The sequence below is a fragment of the Berghia stephanieae genome, chromosome 12, assembly GCF_034508935.2.
Source record: "Berghia stephanieae isolate SIO BIC M18660-M18661 chromosome 12, UCSD_Bste_1.3, whole genome shotgun sequence".
NCBI lineage: Eukaryota > Metazoa > Mollusca > Gastropoda > Nudibranchia > Aeolidiidae > Berghia > Berghia stephanieae.
Window position 1 is genome coordinate 22,556,888 of NC_088371.1, and position 27,500 is coordinate 22,584,387.

The 27,500-nt window shown below is 37.3% G+C and overlaps 2 protein-coding genes across 2 annotated transcripts in view; one reads left to right on the forward strand and one right to left on the reverse strand.

Moving 5' to 3' along the window:
* The window catches only part of LOC144958043 (uncharacterized), a 120,524-nt gene that overhangs the window by 39,677 nt on the left and 53,347 nt on the right, over window positions 1-27,500 (reverse strand). The gene's annotated exons all lie outside the window — the stretch shown is intronic.
* Window positions 1-27,500, forward strand: part of LOC144957598 (multidrug resistance-associated protein 1-like) — an 80,618-nt gene that overhangs the window by 8,471 nt on the left and 44,647 nt on the right. The window contains exons 5-17 of the mRNA XM_078888940.1: window positions 2,906-3,046; window positions 3,497-3,558; window positions 4,053-4,199; window positions 6,902-7,103; window positions 7,583-7,791; window positions 8,169-8,352; window positions 9,064-9,250; window positions 11,324-11,457; window positions 12,096-12,233; window positions 12,654-12,800; window positions 14,343-14,427; window positions 15,575-15,641; window positions 23,494-23,620. Of these exons, the coding sequence (XP_078745066.1) occupies window positions 2,906-3,046; window positions 3,497-3,558; window positions 4,053-4,199; window positions 6,902-7,103; window positions 7,583-7,791; window positions 8,169-8,352; window positions 9,064-9,250; window positions 11,324-11,457; window positions 12,096-12,233; window positions 12,654-12,800; window positions 14,343-14,427; window positions 15,575-15,641; window positions 23,494-23,620 (1,830 nt within the window). The remainder of the gene's footprint in view (window positions 1-2,905; window positions 3,047-3,496; window positions 3,559-4,052; window positions 4,200-6,901; window positions 7,104-7,582; window positions 7,792-8,168; window positions 8,353-9,063; window positions 9,251-11,323; window positions 11,458-12,095; window positions 12,234-12,653; window positions 12,801-14,342; window positions 14,428-15,574; window positions 15,642-23,493; window positions 23,621-27,500) is intronic.

Here is a 27,500-nt window from a genome sequence, read left to right on the forward strand (position 1 = left end):
AACGTTGGTTAGACCTCAAGCACGACCTGGTGGAGGCAACCGAAACATCCGAGTCCGATGACAGAGCTGCGAAAGGCTCATAAGTTACTTTTCCGAACCATCGACCACCTGAGCTCTAGCCAGGGCACACATACACAGCCTTGGCTCTAGCCTTTTGGTCTAGGCTCATAAGTTAAAATTATGTTAAAAATGACAAAGAATGACCTGCATAAAGAAGTACAATACTTTTTAACTCATTACGAAAGAGGCATAAAAGGAAGTTTAAAAACAATTGTAACTTCTCCGTCAGATCATTTATATATATATAATATATATATATATATATATATATATATATATATATATATATATATATATATTATATATATTATTCGTGAGATATTGGTGAGTACTAATCTATAGATTGCACGACTATTTCAGCACTTTGGATCATACACATTTTCCTCATCTCATACTGAATAACCAAGGCAAACCGCTGTCTCTCATCATCCAACAAAATAGGCTAATTGTTCATTAATACAATTTAAAAATTTTAATAGTGTGAAATTGTTGACCATATCTCCTTGCAGTTGTCATCATATTCATTTTTACGCACGCTGCTTTGTTCTGCCTCGTTAACGCTGAAAGACAGTATAGAAAATTAGACCGTTACATTTACGTGTCAATCGATAGTGTGCGCTTGGCTAAGAAACTCACAACATTACCATCCGGAAGTATAATGGACCAACACACAAAACTATGTGTAACCTTGAACGTTTATAGTCTGGTTAAGACAGTTTCGTAAGAATTACTCATCAACGCGGATGGCAAAAGGCAATAACAAGGACCCAAGTAACGTCAACTTCATACTATCAAAACCATTCCCATTTGCCTTGCCTTGATTTCTTTACCATGTACAATTGAGTGACATTTGCTTGCTGCCCTTTAGATATTATGCTGCCTTTATTCAAGATACTCTCTGTTAGACTGAATTAAAACCCCACCACTTGGCAACATCAGAGGGTCCCTATTCATTGCTCAGATGGTAGAGCACTCGCTTCACAAGGAAAGATACCAAGATCGATTTTGGGTGCAGTCGAGATTTCTATTTTCTGACTCTCCTGTCCACCCAGCAGTGATTGGGTAGCTGGGTCTGTTAGATCTGGTGGAAATTACTTTGCGATAGACAAGCGTCCTACCAAAAGGGTAGCAAGCTATTGGTATTGTCCGTTTTACGCTATAAAAACTGGGATAAACTTTTTTAAAAATTGAGCTTTATATAGCGTAATATCCACTAAATGTGCTCAAAGCGCTTTACAAGGGGTCCCTGGTCAACAGCAACATTTAACATGTATGACGACACATGACGCCTCATAAGGGAAATGCTATTTGCAGATGATGCAGCTCTATGCGAGCATACCGAGGAAGACCTTCAGCGGCTGATGGACAGGTTTTCCCACGCATGCAGGGAATTCGGGCTGACGATCAGCATCAAGAAAACAAATGTAATGTGTCAGGATGTCCCTCTATACCAGCAATTTAAATTGACAACGAGGACCTAGAAGTCACTGATCACTTCACATACCTGGGCACAACCATCACCAGCAACCTCTCACTTGATGCAGAATTAGACAAGCGCATCGCCAAAGCTGCCGCTGTCATGGCACAACTGAGCAAGAGAGTGTGGATCAACAACCAACTCACTTTGAACACCAAACTCAGAGTATACCAGGCATGTGTACTCAGTAGCCTACTGTCTGGCAGTGAATCCTGGACAACATATGCCAGACAGGAGAACCGCCTGGAAAACTTCCACATTCGCTGTCTACGACGAATTCTTGGCATCAGGTGGCAGGACAGACTCACTAACAATGCAGTGTTAGAAAGAGCGAACTCCCTCAGTATGCATCTCATGCTCTGCCAGCGACGTTTGCGATGGCTTGGTCACGTACACAGGATGGACGATGGACGCATACCCAAAGACATCATGTACGGTGAACTAGCTTCTGGACGGCGAGCAACTGGCCGTCCAGCTCTGCGCTTCTATGATGTCTGCAAACGAGACATGAAATTGACAGGCCTCGACTCAAACACCTGGGAGTCGCTTGCTGACGACCGTAGCGGCTGGAGATATGCGGTGATGGAGGGAGTGAAGAGGGGTGAGGAGAGGAGAAAGATGAAGTTTGAGGAGAGGAGAACAAGGAGGAAAGAGAGGCAGCAGATCCAAATACCAAACACACAGTCAAACTACGTGTGCACAACTGCGGTAGCGACTGCCATGCAAGGATTGGTCTGCTGAGTCACACCCGTCGTTGCTCTCAACAGGACTGATGAGACTAAAGCCATACAGGGCGCAAACCATCGTCTCTTGAGACGGAAGGATGCCTACTACTACTACAATGTTTTCGGACAGACACAATGCTGTTAACTGCCAGGTACTCATTTTAACCTGAGTATGGTGAGAGAATGTGAGTAAAGAGTCTTTTCCAATGGCTCAACTATGCGCCGAGCGAGGCTCGAACCCAGGACCTTCCGGTCCGAAAGCGAGTGTCATACGACAAGATCACATAGCCGCACAAAAAACATAAACACATAAACTCAGGCTCCATTAGCGTAATGGCTATGGAGGGCTATTTACTAATTGGCCGCATCAAGAGTGACCCCTCGTCTCAAAACGGTATTAAGTCTGGATGATTAAGATGCTGAAATTGGAATTTGAAGTCAGAAATATCATGCTTATCTTGAGTTTATATGCTTTATGGAGGAGAAGGAATATCATATTTTACTGTGCAAAATTTCAACGTTTCATATTTTTGACCAGTTTAACTATATTTTGACTTTTTAGCATCTGGTCCATCACGACATAATACCGTTTTGAGACGAGGGGTCACGGAGTAGAACTTTTCATTATTTTACTTTTATACAGATTTACGTGGTGGATACGCTGGAATTTGTATTGTTTTATTTGTCATTTGGTCTCTGTGTGACCTTGACCCTTCTCAACTGCTGGTCTGAGCATCCTGGCCTTTCAGCCACTAGGCGCGGATACATGCAAATCGACGAACAGGTGAGGTGGCTAACCTAGTAATCATATTAATGATGATGATGATGACAACAATAATAATGATAATAACAATGATAATAATAACAATAGTAATAATAATAATAATAATAATATAATAATAATAATAATAATAAATAATAATAATAATAATAATCATCATCATCATCATAATAATAATGTATAATAATAATATATAATAATAATAATAATAATAATAATAATAATAATAATATATAATATATAATAATAATAATAATAAAAATAATAATAATAATAATAATAATAATAATAATAATAATAATAATAATAATAATAATAATAATAATAATAATAATAATAATAATAATAATAATAATAATAATAATAATAATAATAATAATAATAATAATAATAATAATAATAATAATAATAATTAATTTGAAATGGAAATCTCTCCTGTTGCAACATTTTCAGGACCCATGTCCACTCGAAGCAGCTTCACCACTATCGAGATTGACCTTTTATTGGATGTTCAGGTGAGAAACAGTCACAAATTATGATGAACGCTCGTCATCTCTGTCTTAATCTTTCGGTATATCTAATATTTGATCCATCTTCTCAAAACGGTATGATGTAGGGATGAACAAGATACTGAAAATTAATTCTATAGTCACAAATATGAAAACTGATGTTAGTGTTTCTTCGTTTTTTCGTGTGTTTATGCGGTCTTGTGGTATGACACTCGCTTTCGAATCGGAAGGTCCTGGATTCGAACCTAGTTTGGCGCATAGTTGAGTCCTTGGAACAGGCTTTTTACACACATTATCTCACCGTAATCCGGTGTAGAGTGATTACCTGGCCCCAAACAATGTTGTCTCTATCGGGAAAAATGAACTATTGCCCAGCAGGCGTTATCCGACATTTTAAGTGTAGCTGTTGTCTTGGGACCCAATGCTAAGTTCTTTGAGAACGTTTTTTAAAAATATTGCACTGTATATATGCCCAAGCTTTTTCTTCTTTCTATTAATAGCTTACTTAGAACCGGATACAAAGGCAGTATCGATGCATCTGCAATGTGGGCGGTACCCCAAGACGTGTCATCAGAAGAAATCGGAGGCCATTTTGATGACCTGTGGAAAGAAGAGATAGATGGACGCCATGCAGACAATGATGAGTCGTAAGTTGTTATTTATTAGCCCAAGAAGTTCAGGACAACATTACTATAAACCTTTTTAATCAAGAAAAGTGAGTGGAGAAGGCATTTATGTTGATAAAAACATGGAATTGTTGTTTTTATACCTATAATATTGGCAACAATAAAAAAATGATAAATGATTCTGGACGTTTTTTTTTAAATTTTGATTTTGTTTTTAAGGTTTTTACGGCGCTTGCAACACATTAAGGTCATATCAGCGCCAGTAAAAAGATAGAAAATGGGATAATTAAAAGTTCTAGAATTACAATTAAAACACCCAATAAAAGGTAAGATAAAGGAGAATTGGTTCAAATAGGAAATAGATGTAGATTCCAAGAGCACACTATCAAAGTACTTAGTTTGAGATCACCTAAAAGTATCATACAAACACAAGCACAGTCCCCATTTAGAGGAATACACTCAAATGTTTTATAAACCATAGCATCCGGCCAGCGCCAGGACAAAACCACGTAATCTCGTTCCAAGACAAATACAGAAAGCAAGTTTCGAAAACAGACATAGGGAGGATAGAAGACACAGTAAGTACCTCCCTGCCCACTATGGGAGGTCAGGAATCCCACCCAGGAAAAAAAAACAAGTACTGAATTGAGTAGAGAAGTGCTAAAAGACAATAGAGCATAAAATCCCACGACTCGACCATTAGGGCACCTTCGCCTACGCTCTACAATAGGGTTCAACAGTTGTGACGTCACATCCCTCGTAATGACGCATAGTATCTTAGTAACAGGTTCTAAACTATCGGAACAATGGCGGACGCCCTTATGAAATACTTCTCCGACGCGCATAAAAGTGTATCCAGAGGAGAAAAACATGATAAATCTGATCATGTTTTGAATTTTATACATTCTGATCTCATAGCATGTGAAAAAGTTCTAGCCAACAGAAAGAATAAAAAGTACCGATTTTCTTTGTTTAGAACCAAGCTGATCGTTGCTGGGCGGACGTGACATCAGACTATTGAATCCTATTGACATCATACACCACTCCGAAAAATGGTTTCAAACCTAATAATTATCTTTAGCCCCTCTCGCGACTTTTTGAGGTCATGAGGTCAACGCACAAACATCACGAAAGTATATTGGCGTGGAAGTGAGAAATGGACAGCAAAAACAATGTAAAGCACAAGCATGCATACTTCTTTTAAGTTGATTTAACCCATAAGATCCATATTTTAACGATAATCAACAATAAATGACGATGGAAACTTAAAAAAATGAAGTCCACACAAGTAGATTGCTATAATATATTTGTCAGTGCATGACATAATCAATCGGAAGGTTAAAATATTGGATTTGCAATCTTTTGCATTTTTTGAAAGAATATGCTCCCCAGAACATTTTTATCTTTATTTGAAGATATCGGGTGTTTTTCATGAAGTTATGGTCAGATGTATCTGAAAAGTATCCAGCAACTTTTCTCCAAGTTCATACTTTTTCAACTTGACTAGCTGTAAAAAAATATTTAGAAGTGAAATTAAGATTTAATTTTTCCCTAAGATGTAAAAACAAAAGGGTTGATTTAATCATTTATGACAAGAACTCATTTTTCATAAAAATTGACCTTCTAACTAAACTTGTCAATATCTAAGTTCAAACTTTTTCACCATCCGATTTATTATGTCATTCACTGTAACACAATATGTGCAGTGCCATCAATATCCACACAAGAGTGACAAGTAAAGAACATAAAGTACAAGTGCCCCAAAAATGAGGCAATTCTGTGAAATTGACGCTTTCTCGTTATAGATAGAATGAAGGTGACGGACCTTGGGTCTTTCTTTCTTTTTTTTTTTTTTTTTTGCCATCCACGTTTATGTGTAGTTCTCACTTAACCATATTATTCAGACTATAAAAGTTCATGGTTACATATAGTTTTGTGTGTTGGTCCGTTATACTTCCGGATGGCAATGTTGTGAGCTTCTTAGCAAAGCGCATACTATCTATCGGTTTGAAAGTTACACTATTTACCCGGGGAGGGGAAGTGGCTGCGGTAACAATGGAAAAACACGTATTTAAAAATTTGGCCGAAAACGCGTCCTTGATTTAAATCTAAGTCGATCGATATTTAAAGAACGAATTTTCTGTCCAAATTTTTAAATACGTGTTTTTCCATTGTACGAAAATATCAAATTGAGAATCTAAGGAGCAGGCACCGGTGTAAGATAAAGATCTGAACAAGAGTGCATGAAAGGCCCCAGACTCTTGTTCAGATCTTTATCTTGCACCGGTCGCTGCTCCTTAGTTTTTAATTTGATATTTTCAAAAATTATAAAATGAGCAACTCAAATAATATCTTCGTCCTCGTCCTCTTATGTCCAATTTATGTGTTGTTTCGTGCAAGCGAGTGTTCACAGCATAAAACGAGTACCTTGTGAAGAATATAAGTATTAAAATTGTCCTAACTATTGGGTTACCTCTGTCGTGTAATGGTAGCACGTCTGATCGGTAATCAGAAGGTCTGAGGTTCGATCCCCAGTCGAGGTAGACTGATTTTTTTGGGGGATGTTTTTTTTTTCTTGTATTTTTCTTTCTTGCTTTGTCTGGTAGATACCTTTCATACACACTTTTTCCAGATATTATTCCACAGTACGGCATTTAACTGGTAAATCAATCAAAATACCCCATATTTTTATGTCATTGATTTTTTTTTCTCTCCCTAACCAGTGGCAATTCTTATGGAATGACGTACTTCAGAAAGGCCAGAAAAGACAGTAGCGGAAGTAATCTTAGTTTTAGTAGCAGCAACAACACTACCAGTAGCAGTAGTAGCAGCCATAACAGCTTTAACGGGAGTGTTGCATCCAAGACAACGGTGTTGGAGAATGTCATGTACACGGAAAGAACTCGACTTACTAAGACATTAGAGGTAAGAAAGGGCCTTGTATTTTGATCAATCTGCAAGAACGGCGATCCTGAAATTTTTAATCAGATAAAGATAAATTTTGATATTCTGTATATGGCACTTTGACTCCAAATTGTATTATGTCAGGGTTATTAAGACGAAAAAAAAAACTAAAGCTATTATATAGGGCAATATCCACCCAACGTGCTCAAAGCCCTTTTCAAGTGGTCCCTGACCAACAGCAATACGTAACATGTAGAACAAGACATGACGCCTATTAGACGACGTTACATTTTTCTTTCCGATAGAGACAACGCTGTTGACGGCCAGGTATTCATTTTACGGTGAGAGAATGTGAGTAAAGAGCCTTTTCTAAGGACTCAACTATACGCCGAGCGAGGCTCGAACCCAGGACCTTCCGATCTGAAAGAGAGTGTCATACCACTAGACCACATTATAGCCGCACAAATGTGTATATTACAAAGTGTATGTCTCCTTTCCAGTCGCCTCAATCATCAACGTATTATACGCAGCATCTACAGCATTCTCCTGGAATGGGCACAGGGTATGGGAAGACTGAAAGAGGTCAAGGTCAGAGACAAGCCTCCCTATTACGTACACTTTGGAGATTGTACCAGACAAAAATTGCACTCATAGTCGCTACTAAACTCTTGGGTGATGTCATGACAATACTTATACCTTTGATTCTAAGGTGAGCAAAATTTTTATTATTATTATCATTATTATTATTATTATTATTATTATTATTATTATTATTATTATTATTATTATTATTATTATCATCATCATCACCATCTCATCATCATCATCATCATCATCATCATCATCATCATCATCATCTTCATCATAATCATTATTATTATTATTATTATTATTATTATTATTATTATTATTATTATTATCATTATTATTCTTATCATTATTATCACTATCATCATAATTGTCATAATTCTTATCCTTATTGATTGATGTTACTTTTGATTTGGATATGTAATCAAAAACACATTTCTTTACGTCAGATTCACGAAGCTGAAATAATTTAATCTATTTCTAACTTTTGATTTTTAGGTATTTCCTGCTATACCTACAGATTAAAAACCAAAACCAGCACCAGTGGCAGGGCTATGGCTTATGTGTTCTATTCCTTGTGTCTCTCCAATTCAAGTGTCTTTTGATTGGAAGATGCCATCTTCTGGCCATTAAAGATGGGATTTCCGTCAAGGCTGCGCTGGCCAATGCTGTCTATAAAAAGGTTGAAGTGAATATAACATTTTATTATCTTCAAAATGTGATATACAGTCTTTTAACTTTTACCCATAGGGCAACGGCATCAATAATATCAAATAATATGTGATAAATTGTTTGTAAATTGCTTTCAGAATATGTTTAATGATTGGAAGAATGTATTTTTGTCTCTTTTTTTTAACGGCATATTTAATATTTCTGCATATTAAAAGATACGTATCTATGATTATCAATATATCAAAAAATTGAGCTTTTAGTATAGAGCGCAATATCCGCTAAATGTGCTCAAAGCGCTTCACAAGGGGTCCCTGGTAAACAGCAACATTTAACATGTAGGACGAGACATGACGTCTGTTAGGCGATATTACAATTTTTCGGATAAAGACAACGCTGTTAATGGCCAGGTACTCATTTTACACATAAGTACGGTGAGAGAATGTGAGTAAAGAGGCTTCTTCAAGCACTCAACTATGCGCCGAGCGAAGCTCGAACCCAGGAACTTTCGATCCGAAAGCGAGTGTCTTACCACTAGACCACATAGCCGCACAAATGAAAAACGTTCAAGTGTAATCCAGTAAGAAATATGAGATAAAAACAACGTGAGAGTCAAACAATGAACAAAAAAACAATGCCGTCAATCAGGTCATGTATGCAATCAATGATTACAATTCCATATACACTTGCATTGTCTTATCTCTTTCAAACAATTATCGAACAGATATTTACATTGAGAAGTGAAAAGAAAGCCGAGGTGAGCAGGGAGGAGACTGTCGGTCTTATCACGTTAGACTGTCTACACATTCAGGAGTTCTTTGCCCGGCTTAGCCACACAGTTACCACGCCACTTCTTATTCTCATGGCTCTACTTGTGTCTTATACATTTATGGGACCAGCGGCTATTATTGGTAAGACAATCTTTTGCTTTGGGGATGTAAGTGTTGAGCTGTATTTTACCTTAAATGAAGCCCCCTCCCCCCCCCCCCCCCCACACACACACACACAGAGAGAGAGAGAGAGAGAGAGAGAGAGAAGAGATAGAGAGAGATAAAGAGAATATATAATATATATATATATATATATATATATATATAGATAGAGAGAGAGAGAGAGAGAGAGAGAGAGAGAGAGAGAAGAGAACCAGAGAGAATGAGAGAGAAGAACTAGAAAGATAGATAGATAGATAGATAGATAGATAGAGAGAGAGAGAGAGAGAGAGAGAGAGAGAGAGAGAGATGTTTAAAAAATTGGTATAAATAAGTTGCGTTTTTTTTCTATTTTACTTCATTGATAATAGTTTATGACCCTATTTTCCTTCCTATTCAGGTATCTCAAGCCTTTGTTAAAATGATACAAATGCACCCTACTTTCCTTTGTCTTCAGGTATCTCAAGCCTTTGTTTATTTACTGGTACCAATGCACCCTACCTTCCTATGTCTTCAGGTATCTCAAGCCTTTGTTTATTTACTGGTACCAATGCACCCTACCTTCCTATGTCTTCAGGTATCTCAAGCCTTTGTTTATTTACTGGTACCAATGCACCCTACCTTCCTATGTCCGGGTATCTCAAGCCTTTGTTTATTTACTGGTACCAATGCACCCTACCTTCCTATGTCTTCGGGTATCTCAAGCCTTTGTTTATTTACTGGTACCAATGCACCCTACCTTCCTATGTCTTCAGGTATCTCAAGCCTTTGTTTATTTACTGGTACCAATGCACCCTACCTTCCTATGTCTTCGGGTATCTCAAGCCTTTGTTTATTTACTGGTACCAATGCACCCTACCTTCCTATGTCTTCGGGTATCTCAAGCCTTTGTTTATTTACTGGTACCAATGCACCCTACCTTCCTATGTCTTCAGGTATCTCAAGCCTTTGTTTATTTACTGGTACCAATGCACCCTACCTTCCTATGTCTTCGGGTATCTCAAGCCTTTGTTAAAATGATACCAATGCACCCTACCTTCCTATGTCTTCGGGTATCCCAAGCCTTTGTTTATTTACTGGTACCAATGCACCCTACCTTCCTATGTCTTCAGGTATCTCAAGCCTTTGTTTATTTACTGGTACCAATGCACCCTACCTTCCTATGTCTTCAGGTATCTCAAGCCTTTGTTTATTTACTGGTACCAATGCACCCTACCTTCCTATGTCTTCAGGTATCTCAAGCCTTTGTTTATTTACTGGTACCAATGCACCCTACCTTCCTATGTCTTCAGGTATCTCAAGCCTTTGTTTATTTACTGGTACCAATGCACCCTACCTTCCTATGTCTTCAGGTATCTCAAGCCTTTGTTTATTTACTGGTACCAATGCACCCTACCTTCCTATGTCTTCAGGTATCTCAAGCCTTTGTTTATTTACTGGTACCAATGCACCCTACCTTCCTATGTCTTCAGGTATCTCAAGCCTTTGTTTATTTACTGGTACCAATGCACCCTACCTTCCTATGTCTTCGGGTATCTCAAGCCTTTGTTTATTTACTGGTACCAATGCACCCTACCTTCCTATGTCTTCAGGTATCTCAAGCCTTTGTTTATTTACTGGTACCAATGCACTCTACCTTCCTATGTCCGGGTATCTCAAGCCTTTGTTTATTTACTGGTACCAATGCACCCTACCTTCCTATGTCTTCGGGTATCTCAAGCCTTTGTTAAAATGATACCAATGCACCCTACTTTCCTTTGTCTTCAGGTATCTCAAGCATTTGTTTATTTACTGGTACCAATGCACCCTACCCTCCCATGTCTTCGGGTATCCCAAGCCTTTGTTAAACTGATACCAATGCACCCTACTTTACTGTGTCTTCAGGTATCGCAAAACTTTGTTTACTGGTGCCAATACACTGATTTTCTATTGTCATCAGGTATCGCAAGCCTTTGTTTATTTACTGGTACCAATGCACTCTCCTGTTCTATGTCTTCAGGTATCGCAAGCCTTTGTTTATTGATTCCAATACACCCTACTTTCCTTCCTCTTCAGGTATCGCAAGCCTTTGTTTACTGGTGCCAATGAACGTCTCCATATCCTTAGTTCTGGATGATTTCAGAAATAAGATGGCTTCGAGTCAAAATCACCGTTTGAAAGTGTTACGAGAGATTGTGAAAGGAATAAAGGTGAGACCTTTTCTTGGTGAGGCACACATAATGTTCTGATCTTAAAAATAAATTACGGACATTTTGTACACGTTTAAATGTTACCTCTTTCGTTTTTACTTAACCAATCAGAATTCTCATTTTGATTATCTTACGATTTTCCGCATTTGACGTCTATTTCAAAATTTTCTAATATTAAAAAGCTTGTAGCTCAACTAATACTGAGTGGTTCTATATCATAAATTATAGGATTTTTCATAATCTACAACATATGTAATTTTCATGCTTTCAACTCTGATTTGCACAATTCAAGGTTTTTTTTGATCCAATTCCCCCTATTATAGAAAAGAGTCATCTAGAAAACAAACAAACATGAGCTTTTATATAGCACAATATCCACTCCAAGTACCAAGCTTACTTTACAAGGGATTCTAAGCCAGCAGCAACACCAAACTCGGTTCATAGCATCGTCTTCATCAAGGGCCCGTTCTTTCAAATTGTCCTTTACTGTATCCATCCATCTATTATTTGGGCGTCCCTTTTTCCTCTTTCCTACTAATTTTATATACAAAACTTTCCCTCCCACGTACTCCCTCTCTCGTCTCTTAACATGTCCGATCCTTGCTTAACTCCTTGCTTAATATTTGCCTATTAACAAGGTCATCAAATTGTTTGCATGGGAGGTACCGTACCAGTCCAAGGTCAAGGCTATTCGTTTCTTGGAGATGTCGTCTTTACTCAAAATGGCTTACGGTCACATGATATCTGGACTGGTGACTAACATATCTGTCTACCTGGTAGGTCATAATACATCGTCATTATTAGAGTCTTCATCGTCATCTTCGTCATCATCATCAACAACACCACCACAACATTACCATTACTATCATCATCATCATCATCATCATCATCATCATCATCATCATCATCATCATCATCAGCAGCAGCAGCAGCAGCAGCATCATCTCAACTACCATCATCTCAATTATTATCATTATTATTATTATTATTATTATTATTATCATCATCATCATCATCATCATCATCATCATCATCATCATCATCATCATCATCATCATCATAATCATCATCATCATCATCATCATCATCACAATCATCATCATCATCATCATCACCACCACTATATCACTCCCACCCCACTTCTACAACATATTTTAGATATTTACTAACCATAATAATTATACTTCCCCACACAGGCATCGATTGTGACATTCGCATCTTTCATCCTCTTGGACTCCGCTACACACCTCGACACCGAAACGGCCTTTATGATTCTGGTGTACCTCGTATACTTGAGAGATCCGCTGGAGAGCCTGGCTAGGTTTGTGCACCTTTCAGTCAAGGTGAGACATTGTAACATATTCTATCTAGAGTAAAGATTTCTAGAGTAATGGGGGCACCGATAGCTCAATTGGTAGGGCACTCGTTTCACACGCAAATGAACCAGGATCGATCCCGGGTGCAGTCGAGATTTATTTTTTTCAGACCTCCGGTCCACCCAGTTTGTAATAAATGGGTAGCTGGGTCAATTAGATCTGCCGGAACGTACTTTACGATAGACTAGCGTCCTATCCAAAGGATATTAAGCTATTGCTATTTATAAGTCATAGAAACCGGAATAAACTCAGGCTTCCTGGGCTTTGTGGCTCTGAAAGACTACTTTAGAGAAAAGCTTTGAAAAGCGATTTGAACACATTTTATATATATCAAAGATAAAGCTTTGAAAACGTGAGCATGAAGCAGTGCGAGCCTGTCTAAACTGGGGAAGCAGGCTGATTATTTTTTTTATGTTTTTTTTTCTAGTATTTTTCTTTGTTACTTCGGTGTGGAGTACCGGCTACCATTCGACGCGTCCCCAGGTTGCGGATAGGGGAATGAATGGCCTTTAGATATAAAGGTTAGCTACAAATTAAATAAGTAGCCGCGGACAAATCGGCAATGGGTGGTGGAGGAGAAGGAAAACTCGGATTCCAAACCCGGGAAGATGGATATCGTGAACCCTGGCAGGCAGTTCGTCTTGAAGAAAGAAAACTTTGAAAATAAACTGACATGTGGAGTTGCGCCACATGTATCTAAATAGCAACCGAAACCCAAAGTAAGTTACTTTGGTACTGTTTCATACACACTGTTTTCAGATATTTATCTTACGTCAGTACCGGAACCCTAATTTGTTACTTTGTGGATAATGCGCAACATTAAAGTTTAAAGTTTTATTTTTAGAATGAAGTAATAGAATACAAGTCGTGACCAGACCTGCCCACTGTTACGAAACCGTCGTAGAATTACGAAATTTTAGTTCCAGTTTCATAACTTTACGGGTATCTCAAAGTCATTGAGCCGTTAAAAAAAAGGAAATTTCACTCCTGGGTTAATTGGCGCTCAAGATTTTACAGCTGAGTACCGTGAGAGAATGTGAGTAACCTTTTTTTTTATCAAGGACTCAACTATGCGCCGCTCAGTGTGTGACTTTAACCCAGAACCGTCCGATCCAAAGAAAAGTGTCATGCCATCCGACCAAATAACTGCACTTTTATCTCTATTGAATTCTTTAAAGACTAATTGAAGACTGGTTTTCCAAAACTAGTGAAGTCGATTTTTCTACTTTTTGAAATGTTCCATCAATGAGAAAAATAATGTAAACTTTATTTTTAAAGACTAAATGGTACAAGAGTTCCCTTAGAATTGTGCGAATGAGAAGTTTAAATATGATAAAATAATAGACCGAATGAGAAATTTTAGGGGAGATAATCCTCAATATCTCAAATTGGGAAAAACGGAATTAGGGAGTTTTGGAAAGCCACTCTTCAATTCCTCGTGGACTCATTTTCAATACCAAAAATTCCAATAAGATCATATTTCCTCCATTGACTTCCTATCCCAATCAGGCATACAAGTCTTGTGATCGAATACAAACATTCCTACTCAGAGAAGAACTCGACGAAAATGCTGTCGTTGTCACGCCAGGAGCAGGTGCGTATATATGTATATATATATATATATATATATATATATAATATATATATACATATACATATAATATTATACTTATATATATATGTGTGTGTTTGTGTATATATATATATATATAATATATATATATATATATATATATATATATATGTGTGTGTGTGTGTGTGTGTATGTGAACGCAAAATGTCTTTTTTTTTCAACAATACGATATCTTGGAGTTCTAAAGTTGGATGTTATCTCATTAGTGACGCCATTGTCTATCATATTAAAAACAAGTTTTGTCAATCACATGCTTTTAACCATAAATAAAAAATCAATAAATATGATTTGCACATTTATGTAGAGCATTTTCAAGGTTATCCGTGCTCAACAAGCGTTATATTACTATACTAGTTTCCCCAACTGGTTTCAGAGAAAGCCCAAGTTTGTGAGTTTTTGCCAAGATGATGGTCATTTAAATTGACCAATGTTTAAAGAACGATTTTTATGGCCAAATTTTTAAATATGTGTTTTTTTTCAGTTTACGGCAGTAAACTGGTTAAGAGCTAATAGGCTTTTAAAAATCTTTGTAACTTTCATGTATAATGGTAGTGAAATTATGGAAATGATATTTAAATAACTTTTTACAAGAGAAAGATATGAACAGCGACGCGTTTGTTTGTTTTTTTTTTGTTGTTGTTTTTTTGACCACCTGATATAGTTGAGCGTTTCAATTGGATTCAGTAGTCTGCTGTCACGCCGCCCGGCAACGGCGGCCATCTTGGTTCTAAACAAAGAAAATCATTACTTTTTATTTTTCATGCTGGCTAGAATTTTTCATTCCATTTTCATATGCCTTGTGATCAGAATGTGTAAAAGTCAAAACATGATCAAATTTATGTTTTTCCCCTCTGGAAACGCTTTTATACTCGCCGGAGAAATATTGCATTCGGGCGTCCGCCATTGTTCCGATAGTTTAGAGCCAGTGTTACTAAGTTACCATGCATCATTAGGAAGGAAGTGACGTTACAACTGTTGAAGAGTATTAATTAGATATGCGACATGTTGAATACAAAGTTTTATTTATAAAGAATTGCGTATTTCCCAAATAGTAAGAATTGTTTGATTATGCATGCCCTTTCCACCCCCCCCCCCCACCTCATTACAGAGTACCCAATAATGCTGGACGGAGCCAAAATGAGATGGAATGAGTCGGCATCGTTCAAACTTAAAAAGTAAGCATTTATTTAATCTCGAAACAATATAAAAACTAAATAAATTCCCTTTATTCATCCCTAAGGGAACATTTTTCTTTATGATCTATTCCAAGGGAAAGACTGGAATAACCCAGGCGTCAGCCGCAATGCAGCGCTGCAAATGTGAGCTAAGGCTAGATGACTTGCTTAAAACATTATTGCGGGGCGGGAAGTTGAACTCGATATCTTTCGGGTACGAACCAAAGACCGTACCGCTGAGCCATGCTTGATTTAGCCACAATGAAACATTTTCTCTGTTTTAATTCTGTGCGGTTATGTGGTCTGGTGGTATGACACTTGATTTCGTATTGTAAGGTCCTGGGTTCGAGCCTCGCTCGACGCATAGTCGAGTCCTTAGAAAAGGTGTAAAATGAGTGCCTGGCCGTTAACAGCGTTGTCTCTGTCGGGGAAAAAAATATAATATCGCCTACCAGGTGTCATTTCTCGTTCTACATGTTACGTGTTGCTGTTGGTCAGGGACCCCTTGTAAAGCGCTGTGCGCACGTTTAGTGGGTATTGCGCTATATAAAAGCTCAAGTTTTTGTGGGATTTTTTTCTTTTTGTTTGTTTTTTTTCTCTAAGATATTCGAGATAAAACGTGATTCATCGAGGATTCGAACCCACGACCATACTGTTACGATAACAACGCCTCACCACGAGAAGGACGATCTACAATCGACGACATTCACCACTGCGCCATTATTGCCTGCTCCACTCACTTTTATGAATGAATAATGACTTTAACCGTAGCTCTCCTTACCAACTATCTACAGGAAAATCGTCACATTTGTGACCCATCGTCTCAAAACGGTATTATGTCGGAACGAACCAGATGCTTAATAGCCGAAATAAATGTTAAACTGGTCAAAAATACAAATTGTTGGCATTAACACCCTAAAATATGGTATCCATTCTCTTCAATAAAACATACAAACTCAACACAAGTCTGATATTTCTGGCTATAAATTCAATTTTCAGCACCTTAACCAACCCGACTTAATACCGTTTTGAGGCGAAGGGTCACATTTGTTACGATTCCACCAACATTTGTCTCAATCAGTTTTCTTTTGTAATTACAAAATTTGAAGATTTTAAAAATCATGGTCATAAGAACTTAATTTTGCGACGTAACCGTATTTATTTCTTTTGAGTAGAGACTTAAAAATCAATTTTTATGTTAGACGGGTCTAATGTTTAACTCTCTCCTTACCAGCCAGTTTTAGAATGTTCCCCAAAACTTCACACCCACCCAACACAAAACTAGATAATTCTTACTCAAACAGAAAAGCAATAAGTACATTCTATCAACAATATCGTTCAGTAAATGAGGTCTACAACACAATGTCAGGTTTTTATAGCTGTTACAAAACAAAATTCTTTATATTTGTGATGTACAGAAAGAAATTAGAATGAGATTTATATACGTTGGTTGCATCGTAACGAATGTGGCGATTTTCCTGTGGTTGGTAAGGAGAGGGTTAATGGAGAACCGTGAAACAGGTCGGTAAGGAGAGGGTTAAAGCAATTTTAAAGAATATACAAAATGGAGATTATTTGTGACCCCTCGTCTCAAAACGGTATTAAGTCGGGATGACTAAGACGCTGAAAATGAAATTTGTAGCCAGAAATATCATGCTTAAGATGAGTTTATATGCTTTATAGAGGAGAAGGAATATCATATTTTACTGTGTTAAATACCAACGTTTCATATTTTTTACCAGTTTAACTATAATTTGATTTTATAGCATCTGGTCCATCCCGTCATAATACCGTTTTGAGACGAAGGGTCACATATGTTGTATTTTGAATTAATATCGAACGTTTTTTTTCCTTATTAAGGAAATAACATTTGATGATCTTTATTGATCCACTTCTGGAAATTTACATTGAGTATTGCCATAGACTAATGAATTTCTGAAAATAATTAGACAAATATAAATAAAGAAAGGGAATCTGGAATTTAGTAATATGTTTAAAAAATTTTCGCGGCGGTGGTGGGGTTTGAACCTGCGACCTTATTGGTACGACAACTCCGCCTGGCAGGTGAGAGCGTGGCTCTACCGTGTGAGCTATCCACGAACACAAAAATATTCGTTTCAAACCCAAAGTCATTACTAGATCCCTCTCTCACCCACTTCTTGAGACCGCTGATTCGTTCGTACACCACCATCGCGAATAATTTTGACCAGCAGTTAAGCTTAAAAGCCAATATTCTCAACACAAACATATAACATAGAAACGATTGAGACATTGAGTATGCTCCGGTGTATGGGGTGAATTTTTTAATTCAGAAAAGTGAGTGGAGCAGGCACTTATGTTGGTAACAACAAGATATGAAGTGAATAGGAAAAATTTTTATTCTCTATTGTCTTCTGGCACTTTTCTATTCACTTCTTATCTTGTTGTTACCAACATAAGTGCTTGCTCCACTCACTTTTCTGAATTAAAAAATTCACCCCATACACCGGAGCATACTCAATGTCTCAATCGTTTCTATGTTATATGTTTGTGTTGAGAATATTGGCTTTTAAGCTTAACTGCTGGTCAAAATTATTCGCGATGGTGGTGTACGAACGAATCAGCGGTCTCAAGAAGTGGGTGGGAGAGGGATCTAGTAATGACTTTGGGTTTGAAACGAATATTTTTGTGTTCGTGGATAGCTCACACGGTAGAGCCACGCTCTCACCTGCCAGGCGGAGTTGTCGTACCAATAAGGTCGCAGGTTCAAACCCCACCACCGCCGCGAAAATTTTTTATTCTCTATTGTCTTCTGGCACTTTTCTATTCACTTCATATCTTGTTAGTAATATGTTTATATCTTTATTGTTTTTTGTTGTTGAGTGAAGCAGAGTTTTGAGCCCGAAACGTTCTATGTTGGGTATTTTGTTCTTTTCTTTTTTGGAGCTGTTATTTTCATTTTGTTTATTAATATAAAGACAATGACATAGAAGAAAACCCTTAACATTAATTTTTTTGTATTGTAACACGCCTGACCGGCGAGTCTTGTTTTTGTTGGCTCTTTCATTTACGTGTTTTGAGTGATTTTTATCTGACATTTCGCCTGGATTTTAATACCATCGGATTTGTGATAGTCTTGTGGTTTTATTGATATACATTTTAACGATTTCTAACAGAGGATTTTTCTAAAATTTTAAAACTTAAGTATGGATTTTCCAAAGTCGAACATAGTTTTAAACTGCTATTTGTTTACAGCCATATTGGAAACTTTATTCACTGTGCTATATTTTACAACTTTTAACAACTACCGTGTACATCGATCTATTTATAATACTAATTTTGTGAACAGACTCAGAGGGGGTAGACGAAAACAACGCCCTATAACCACCGTCATTGGTCATCGGCCAACCCCACGCCCGCTCCCCCTACGACCTCGATCCTCGCTTCAATTTATCAACACTCGTCCCCCATCCAATCTAATCACTTCAATGAGTAATCCTCACCGTTCCTTGTCAAATGTCAACACTGTCCGTGACAGTCAGTATGAAATTAACGACCACCATGACAACAACTCGCAGCAACAGCACCGTCTTGAGCAACAACAACAACAACAACAACAACAACAACAACCTGCACGTAGTGATCATACCAGTTTAAAAATTGGATTACTAAATGTTAGATCGTGTCGTAATAAAACTCAAGACATAATCGACATTATTGAAGATCATAAAATTAATATTTTTGTCATCTTGGAAACATGGCTTAATCATTCATATGATGATCCAATTATGAAAGCAATTACACCCGAAGGCTTTTGTATTAAATCATTTCCACGCATTGGGAGGAAAGGAGGTGGTATTGCAATTATTTACAACTTGTCACTCTTTGACAAGATATCATTTCACCATGATAATTTTAGAAGTTTTGAATACGCTGGATTTGCCATTCATGAAAATAATTTTAAAAAGTCGTTTCACTGTGTCTACCGCTCACCACCAAGCCAACAAAACAAAATATCAACAATTGATTTTTTATCTGAGTTCGGAGAATTTATGTCTATGCAATCCATTAACAAAAAGCATAATATTTTTATGGGTGATTTTAACATTGATTATTTCGGAAACAAAAATGAATCGAAAGTATTTCGGGAGATTATTGACACAAACAACTATATTCAACTTGTAAGCGGTCCTACAAACAACCATGGCCACACAATAGATCATGTCATTACAGACATTGAACATTCTCTCTCTTCACCTGTCTCAAATATTGATAAATTAATCTCTGACCATCATTTAATTGTGTTTTGCGTTTTATTTCCAATGAAGTACGAAGTAAAAAAGATGATAACATCTCGTAATTTGAAGAATATAAACATGAACATTTTTAAACAAGACCTTGACCATAACGTTAAAAATAAACATGATGCGAATGGTCTCCACGAGTCAATTGTTGGTACGGTGGACAAGCATGCTCCCTTAACAACTAGAGCAGTAAAAGTGAGACGTCAAGCACCCTGGTATAATACCGAAATAAAATTGAATGGATTAGCCAGGAGGCGGGCAGAAAGAAAATGGCTCAAATCCAGAGATGCTGTAGATAAGAAGCGATACATCGCGGCTAGAAATGATGCAAAAGCCGTCAATTTCAGGGCCAAAAAGAAATTCTATGAAGAAAGCCTCAAAAACGTGGGACGTTCGAGACAATTCTTTGCCTTGACCAAGGAACTGCTGGGACAACAGACGCAACCAGCTCTCCCATCTTTAATCGATCGTGCAGATCTACCAACTCGCTTTGGTCAATATTTTAAAGAAAAAACGGATACCATCAGGAAGGAACTCTCGTCTGAATCGATCCCTACAACATTTGACAAGTTTCATGGTGATTCGTTAACACATTTTTCAAAGATTACTGAAGCTGACTTACGTGATTGCATTATGTCGTCTCCAACTAAAAGTTGTGATTTAGACCCCTTAAATACTGCCATTTTAAAAAAATGCATTGATGTAATTTTAACACCATTTACATGTATTGTTAATAATTCGTTGCAGTCAGGTGCTGTACCAGACATTTACAAAGTTGCTCATGTCAAACCCCTTTTGAAAAAACCTGATCTCGATAAAGAGAACTTAAAGCACTATCGCCCTGTCTCTAATCTTCCTTTTCTCTCTAAGATCTTAGAAAAGCTTGTTTTGAAACAATTACTGTCTCATCTTAAAAATAATTGTCTTGAAGAAAAATTTCAGTCTGCTTATAGGCAACATCATTCGACGGAAACCGCACTTGTTAGGGTTGTTAATGATCTCCTCTCTGTTATAGACAATGGTTCATGTTCTTTGCTGAATTTGCTTGACCTATCGTCTGCTTTTGATACTATTGATCACAATCTTCTTCTCAAACGTCTTGAAATTACTTATGGCGTGTCTGGTGCTGCGCTTGATTGGTTTAGGTCATATTTGTTTAATCGTAAACAGATTATTACGGTGGATGAATATAGATCGGAGGAAATCTTTCTTGATTGTGGGGTTCCCCAGGGTTCAGTACTTGGACCCGTTCTTTTTGTTTTGTACGTTGGCCCTCTGTCTAAAATCATCAGAAGTTTTGGTCTGTCTTACCATCAATACGCTGATGATACGCAATTGTACTGCGTTTCCAATATGAGAAATTTACAAGAAGTATCAGCCAATAGTAAAAATTGTATCCAAAGTGTTAAGAAATGGATGAATGAGAACAGACTGAAACTGAATGATGATAAGACGGAGGTGCTGTATGTGGGGAACAGGAAGTGGAAAAGTGAAACAGATTTGAAGTTGGGGGATGCCTCTATTCAAATTGTTGACAAAGTGAAAAACCTTGGCACATTCTTAGACTCTGGACTTTCGATGGAGCATCAGGTTAATAATTTGGTTAGATCTCTCTTTTTCCAACTAAAAAAGATTGCTTCCATTAGACGGTTCATATCTGAGGATGTGACCAAGCACCTGGTTGTGTCCCTCGTACTATCGAAATTGGATTATTGTAATGCTCTGTTGTTTGGCGTTTCGCAATACAATCTGAAACGTCTTCAGATTGTCCAAAACAGCGCTGCCAGACTAGTATTTATGAAGCGTAGGTGCGACTCTGCCGGACCTCTACTTCATGACCTGCATTGGCTGCCTGTTGAGAAAAGAATTAAATTCAAAGCTTGTGTTTTAGTGTATCGTTGTCTTGAAGGTACTGCCCCTTCCTACCTTTCAGAACTAATTGAAAGATATTCAAAACCCCGCCCCTTACGTTCGGCCAGTGATTCCACAAAACTAGTTGTCCCTCGAATTCGGAAAAATGCTGGAATGAGATCCTTTTCTCATTTCGGACCCTCTATATGGAACGCCTTACCGCAGAGCATTCGTGAAAAAGAATCTTTGTCTATTTTTAAACGTTCGCTAAAAACATATTTGTTTCGATTTTAGTAGATGGTATGAGAAGCAAGATAGGTTTGGTTTGTGTTGTGTGTTGTGTTGTGTGTGTGTATGTGTGTGTGTGTGTGTGTGCTTGTGTGTGTGAATGAGTATGTTTCAGCCAAAGTAATTTGTAATTTAAGCGCTTAGAGTCTGGTGTCTCGGAGTTATAGCGCTATATAAGTTTTCAGCATTATTATTATTATTATTATTATTTAACAATATAATTTTTCCCTATCTCAAAATACAATTTATTGAATATCTGATAGCTATCTATAGATTTTTTATTTTTCAAATAAACTATTTTTGTAACATCACACACCTCAGTGTAGCTTACTTGGGGCTATGTGGTCTTGTGGTATGACACTCGCTTTCGGAAGGGAAGGTCCTGGGTTCGAGCCTCGCTCGGCGCATAGTTGAGTCCTACTACGATTCTTGACAATGACATTATTTGTTTTAGATATCTAATACCTTGAAACAGCGTTTACGTAAATTGTCAAATCAACAGTGAATGTTGTTTATAATATGTGCGGCTATGTGGTCTAGTGGTATAACACTCGCTTTTGGATCGGAAGATCCTGGTTTCGAGCCTTGCTCGGCGCATAGTTGTGTCCTTTGAAAAGGCTCTTTACTCACAATCTCTCACCGTACTCTGGTGTAAAATGAGTACCTGGCCGTTAACAGCGTTGTATCTGTCCAAAAACATTTGTAATATCGCCTAACAGGCGTTATGTCCCGTTCTACATGTTACGTGTTGCTGTTGGCCAAGGGACCCCTTGTAGAGTTTTTTGAATACGTTCAGTGGATATTGCTCTATTTTTTTTTTTAAAGCACATGCGGCTTCGTGGTCTTGTGATATTATGTCACTCGTCTTCGGAGGACAGGCCAGGGTCATAATACCCCAGGTTTATAGTATCCCTTGATTTTATTCCGGGGGGGGGGTGGAGGGGGGTGGGGGGGGGGTGGAGTGGGGGGGGGGGGTGTGGAGGGGGGTTGGAGGGGGGGGGACTTTTTTCTTGCATTTTTCTTCCTGCTTTGTCTTGCATTATATATTTATTTATGCAGCTAAGCTGTGTCAGCTGCCTCAGGACCGGAAGGTCCAGAGTTCGAGTCCCGCTTAGAGCGGCGCGTAGTTGAGTTCGTAGAAAGACAATTTGCTCGAATTTTCTCTCCAAACTCAGGTGTAAAACGAGTACTTGGTCTTTAGCAGCGTTGTCGCTGTTAGAATAATAATTGTAATATTATCGCCTTACATACCTCATTACTTTTCCTACCTGTTAAGTGTTGCTGTTGACATGTGATCCCTTGCAAAGCACTTTGAGCATGTTTAGCAATTTTAGTGGATATTGCGCTATATAAATGCTCAATCTTATAATATATTATAACACGTAATTAATTGTTGCTAAAGATTACTGTTCTAATTCTCTACACTTCAGTATTTCCTTGAACGTGTCTCAGGAAACTCTTGTGGCTGTCGTCGGCCCTGAAGGTTGTGGCAAGTCTTCTCTGTTGTCAGCCATGATTGGAGAGATGGATCGCCTTGGAGGGGACATCAACAGACGGGTAAGCTAGCACCTAATATCTAGAAATATATGAAGATTAGATTTCCAAAACTCCATAACTCTGTTTTGCCCATTTTGAGAAAATTGAGGTTTATCTCCCCTAAAATTTTCTCATTCGGTCTATTATTCTATCAAATTTAAACTTCAAATTCCCACAAATCTAAGGAAATTCTTGTGCCAAATGATGCTTAAAATAAAATTACTATTCAACTTATCTCATTGATTGAAAATCTCAAACAAGAAGTAGAAAAAATCGACTTTAATAGTTTTGGAAAAAACAGACTCCATATATTTTATAAATAAATAAATAAAATTTCATTTACTCATTCCCTCCAACCAAGAAAGATGGCGTTCCACCGTGTCAGTCTTATGTGCTGACCAAGTACCAAGAGGAATCAGTTAGTAAGCTATTCATCCCCGAGGAGAAATTTGTCTTTAAGATCTATTCCAAAAGAAGACTTGAATAACCCAGGCGTCAGCCGCAGAGCAGGGCCGCAAATGTCAACTAAGGCGAGGTGGCTTGCTCAATGTCACACAGCGCGACGGGCAGTCAGTCGAACTCGGTAGCTTTCGGGTACGAAGAAAAGACCATACCGTTGAGCAACGCTGCTTCTGTTTGTTAGTCGAAGATTTGAGGATTTACGGCATGTTTATCTCATGTGGTTCATTTCAGCACCAGGAAGAGTAAGACCGTAGACGTCTAGATATAGATAAAACGTGTGACCATCTATCTTAACTCTCTGCTTACCAGTTATTTTTAGAATCTTAGCCGAAACGTCATACTCACCTCACACAAAAATAGATTTTTTTCAAACAGAACAGTAACGGGCATATTATTCTATATTTTGTTCAGAAAAAAATGAGCTCTGCTGCATGCGACGCAGTCTCAAGTTTTTATAGCTTGCGACGCAGTCTCAAGTTTTTATAGCTATAACTAAAACAAAATGAAATGAAATCTGAATAAGAAAACTGTTTGGCGCATCGTTACAAATGTGACGATTTTTCCTATAGGTGGTAAGGAGAGGGTTAAAACCGTATTAGGAAGGGAAAGGGAGGGGGGCGGGTGATTGAGTCGGACCTTGAAAAGTGAATTCTTCTTCTTCTTCTTCTTCTTCTTCTTCTTCTTCTTCTTCGTCTTCGTCTTCTTCTTCGTCTTCTTCTTCTTCTTCTTCTTCTTCTTCTTCTTCTTCTTCTTCTTCTTCTTCTTCTTCTTCTTCTTCTTCTTCTTCTTCTTCTTCTTCTTCTTCTTCTTCTTCTTCTTCTTCTTCTTCTTCTTCTTCTCCTTCTCCTTCTCCTTCTCCTTCTCCTTCTCCTTCTTCTTCTTCTTCTTCTTCTTCTTCTTCTTCTTCTTCTTCTTCTTCTTCTTCTCTCTTCTTCTTCTTTCTTCTTCTCTCTTCTTCTTCGTCTTCTTCTTCTTCTTCTTCTTCTTCTTCTTCTTCTTCTTCTTCTTCTTCTTCTTCTTCTTCTTCTTCTTCTTCTTCTTCTTCTTCTTCTTCTTCTTCTTCTTCTTCTTCTTCTTCTTCTTCTTCTTCTTCTTCTTCTTCTTCTTCTTCTTCAAGTGCCAAATCTGTGTCAAACATCGGTGATCATGGTACGTCATTCACCACTCTGATCAGATAACCTCAAAATACTAATATTACTCTTCTCTTTCTTTGAATTAGAAACACAATAAATTGATCCACTCACCAAACTTGGTGGTCCGATTAACTTGTTCATGATCACTCCAGATCCCGGAGTACAAGTTTTGGTCATCTCATCAAATCGGACACTGTTACAGCTGACCATATGCTTAGACACACATTCTCATATACACGATAAGCGTGACTCAGAAATCCAGTTAAAGTTTCCAATTTTTACCAAAGTTAAGTTTTTTGACTAGTCGTTGCTAACTAAATTCCATAACATCCATGGCGTACTTCCCCTAACAAGAGAAGGAGTTGAAGAGTACAAGGCTAATAATACACAAAGAACAGTTCCAGAAAAATAACGACCATTCATTTTCATGTTTGTGTGTCAGAATGATGCACAACAGATTTTGAGCCCAAAACGTTCCGTGTTTGGTAGTTTGTTCTTTTTTTTGTTGTTGAAATTGTTCTATTCAGTTTTGTTTATTACTTTTTATAGTTCACAGCTTCAACTAGCAGCCTAGTATCACTTCGATTTAGTAAATAATGATATGTTGTGTGATTGAAATGGGGAGGTTAAAGAAAAATTCAACTAAATCTGCACATGCGTCTCTTATTATTTACTATTGCAAAAGGGCATCAAGAGTTCTGAGTTATTATTTTACACTTTTGAGTGAAAACAATCCTTTCCAACCTGAATTTCTATGATCTGTAACACAAACTGTAATATAATTATGTCAAATTATATACTTTCCATCCCTGTTCTTGACGAATAGCGGATAATGCATTTTATATGCTGCTTGAAGCTCGAAGATATAAATAACAAAAGTCAAACCGGATGAAAACTTCAATTTCATTAACGAGAACAGCTTCGAACTACTAATTAACAGAGACAGATAATACGGACGCGTCGGGTTTCCCCTTTGTCAAAAGAACACGATGAATGGAACACAGAAGACGAATGAGAGATGAGAGAATGGAATTATTGAGGGGGGAAAATTAACAAAGCCATTCTCGCATCTCATCGCCTTTACTGTTTTATTCATCGTGTTTTTTTTTTGACAAAGGGGAAACCTGAAACGTCCGCATTATCTATCTCTCTTAATTAGATTGGAGCTTGCAATCCATTTCGCTATTGTCATTTACTCCTTATCTTGAGAAACCCTGTTATTTAATAGTTTAAAAAAAAACATACTTGTTGAATAATGTTTTAACAACATTATAAAATAATTCTATTTCATCAAATTATTTGAGCGGCCCAATATCTAGGCATAGACTCTTTTCGAGCAACAAGTTCACCAAGCATGAGATTTGAGCCTAAATTTGATGTTACATACAAATACCACAACGATTTTTTTTTGAGAATACACGATGGTCATAATAGAATATCCACCCGATTTCCTTACAGTCTAGTGGAGTGGAGTTTTAAAGATGGCCACCGTTTTTATAGAGCGTCAACACTTGTTAATAACATAAAAGTGAATATGTGATAGCACAATGATGAATAATATATTACTATATTTCATCATAGCGGTTGTAGTACAGCAATTGACACGAATAACTAATGAATTATACTTTAGAAATCAGATATGATATTGTCAAATTGATAATGCATCTTTCCGTCTATCATTAAAAAATGAAGAGTGGTTTTCAAAGACTCCGTAACTCCGTTTTTCCCATTTTGAGACAAGGAGGATTTTTTTCCCCTACAATTTCCAATTCGGTCTATTATTTTGTCATATTTAAACTTCAAATTCACATAAATCTAAAGAAATTCTTATGCCATTTGATGCTTAAAAGAAAGTTTACTTTCAATTCATCGAATGGATGGAAAATCTCGAAAAGTAGAGAAATCGACTAAACGAAGTTTGGAAAACCAGCCTTCTAAAATTGTAGGAATATCAATACTCAGTTGAAGTAAAGTAAAATACAAACTAATCAGTCTGGGTATCAAAGTTTGAATATTATTCCATATATGTTAATAGTTTTCTTTACAAAAAGTCATCTTTTTCTGTTATATTTACATGGTATGTAGAAAGGACCAATTGAGCATTTACTTATTGATGTTAAAAATAAATTCAAGTTGAAAAAGAATGGTTTAATTGCATCATTTTTGTAGTGTCACCCCTCAGAACATATTTACCCTAATTTACTTTTTAATAATAATTCGGTATTCTCATCTTTTAAATGTTGTTGATAATAGTATATGATAATGATAATATGGTAAGAGTAAATTTAAAAAAAAAAAGAAAAATA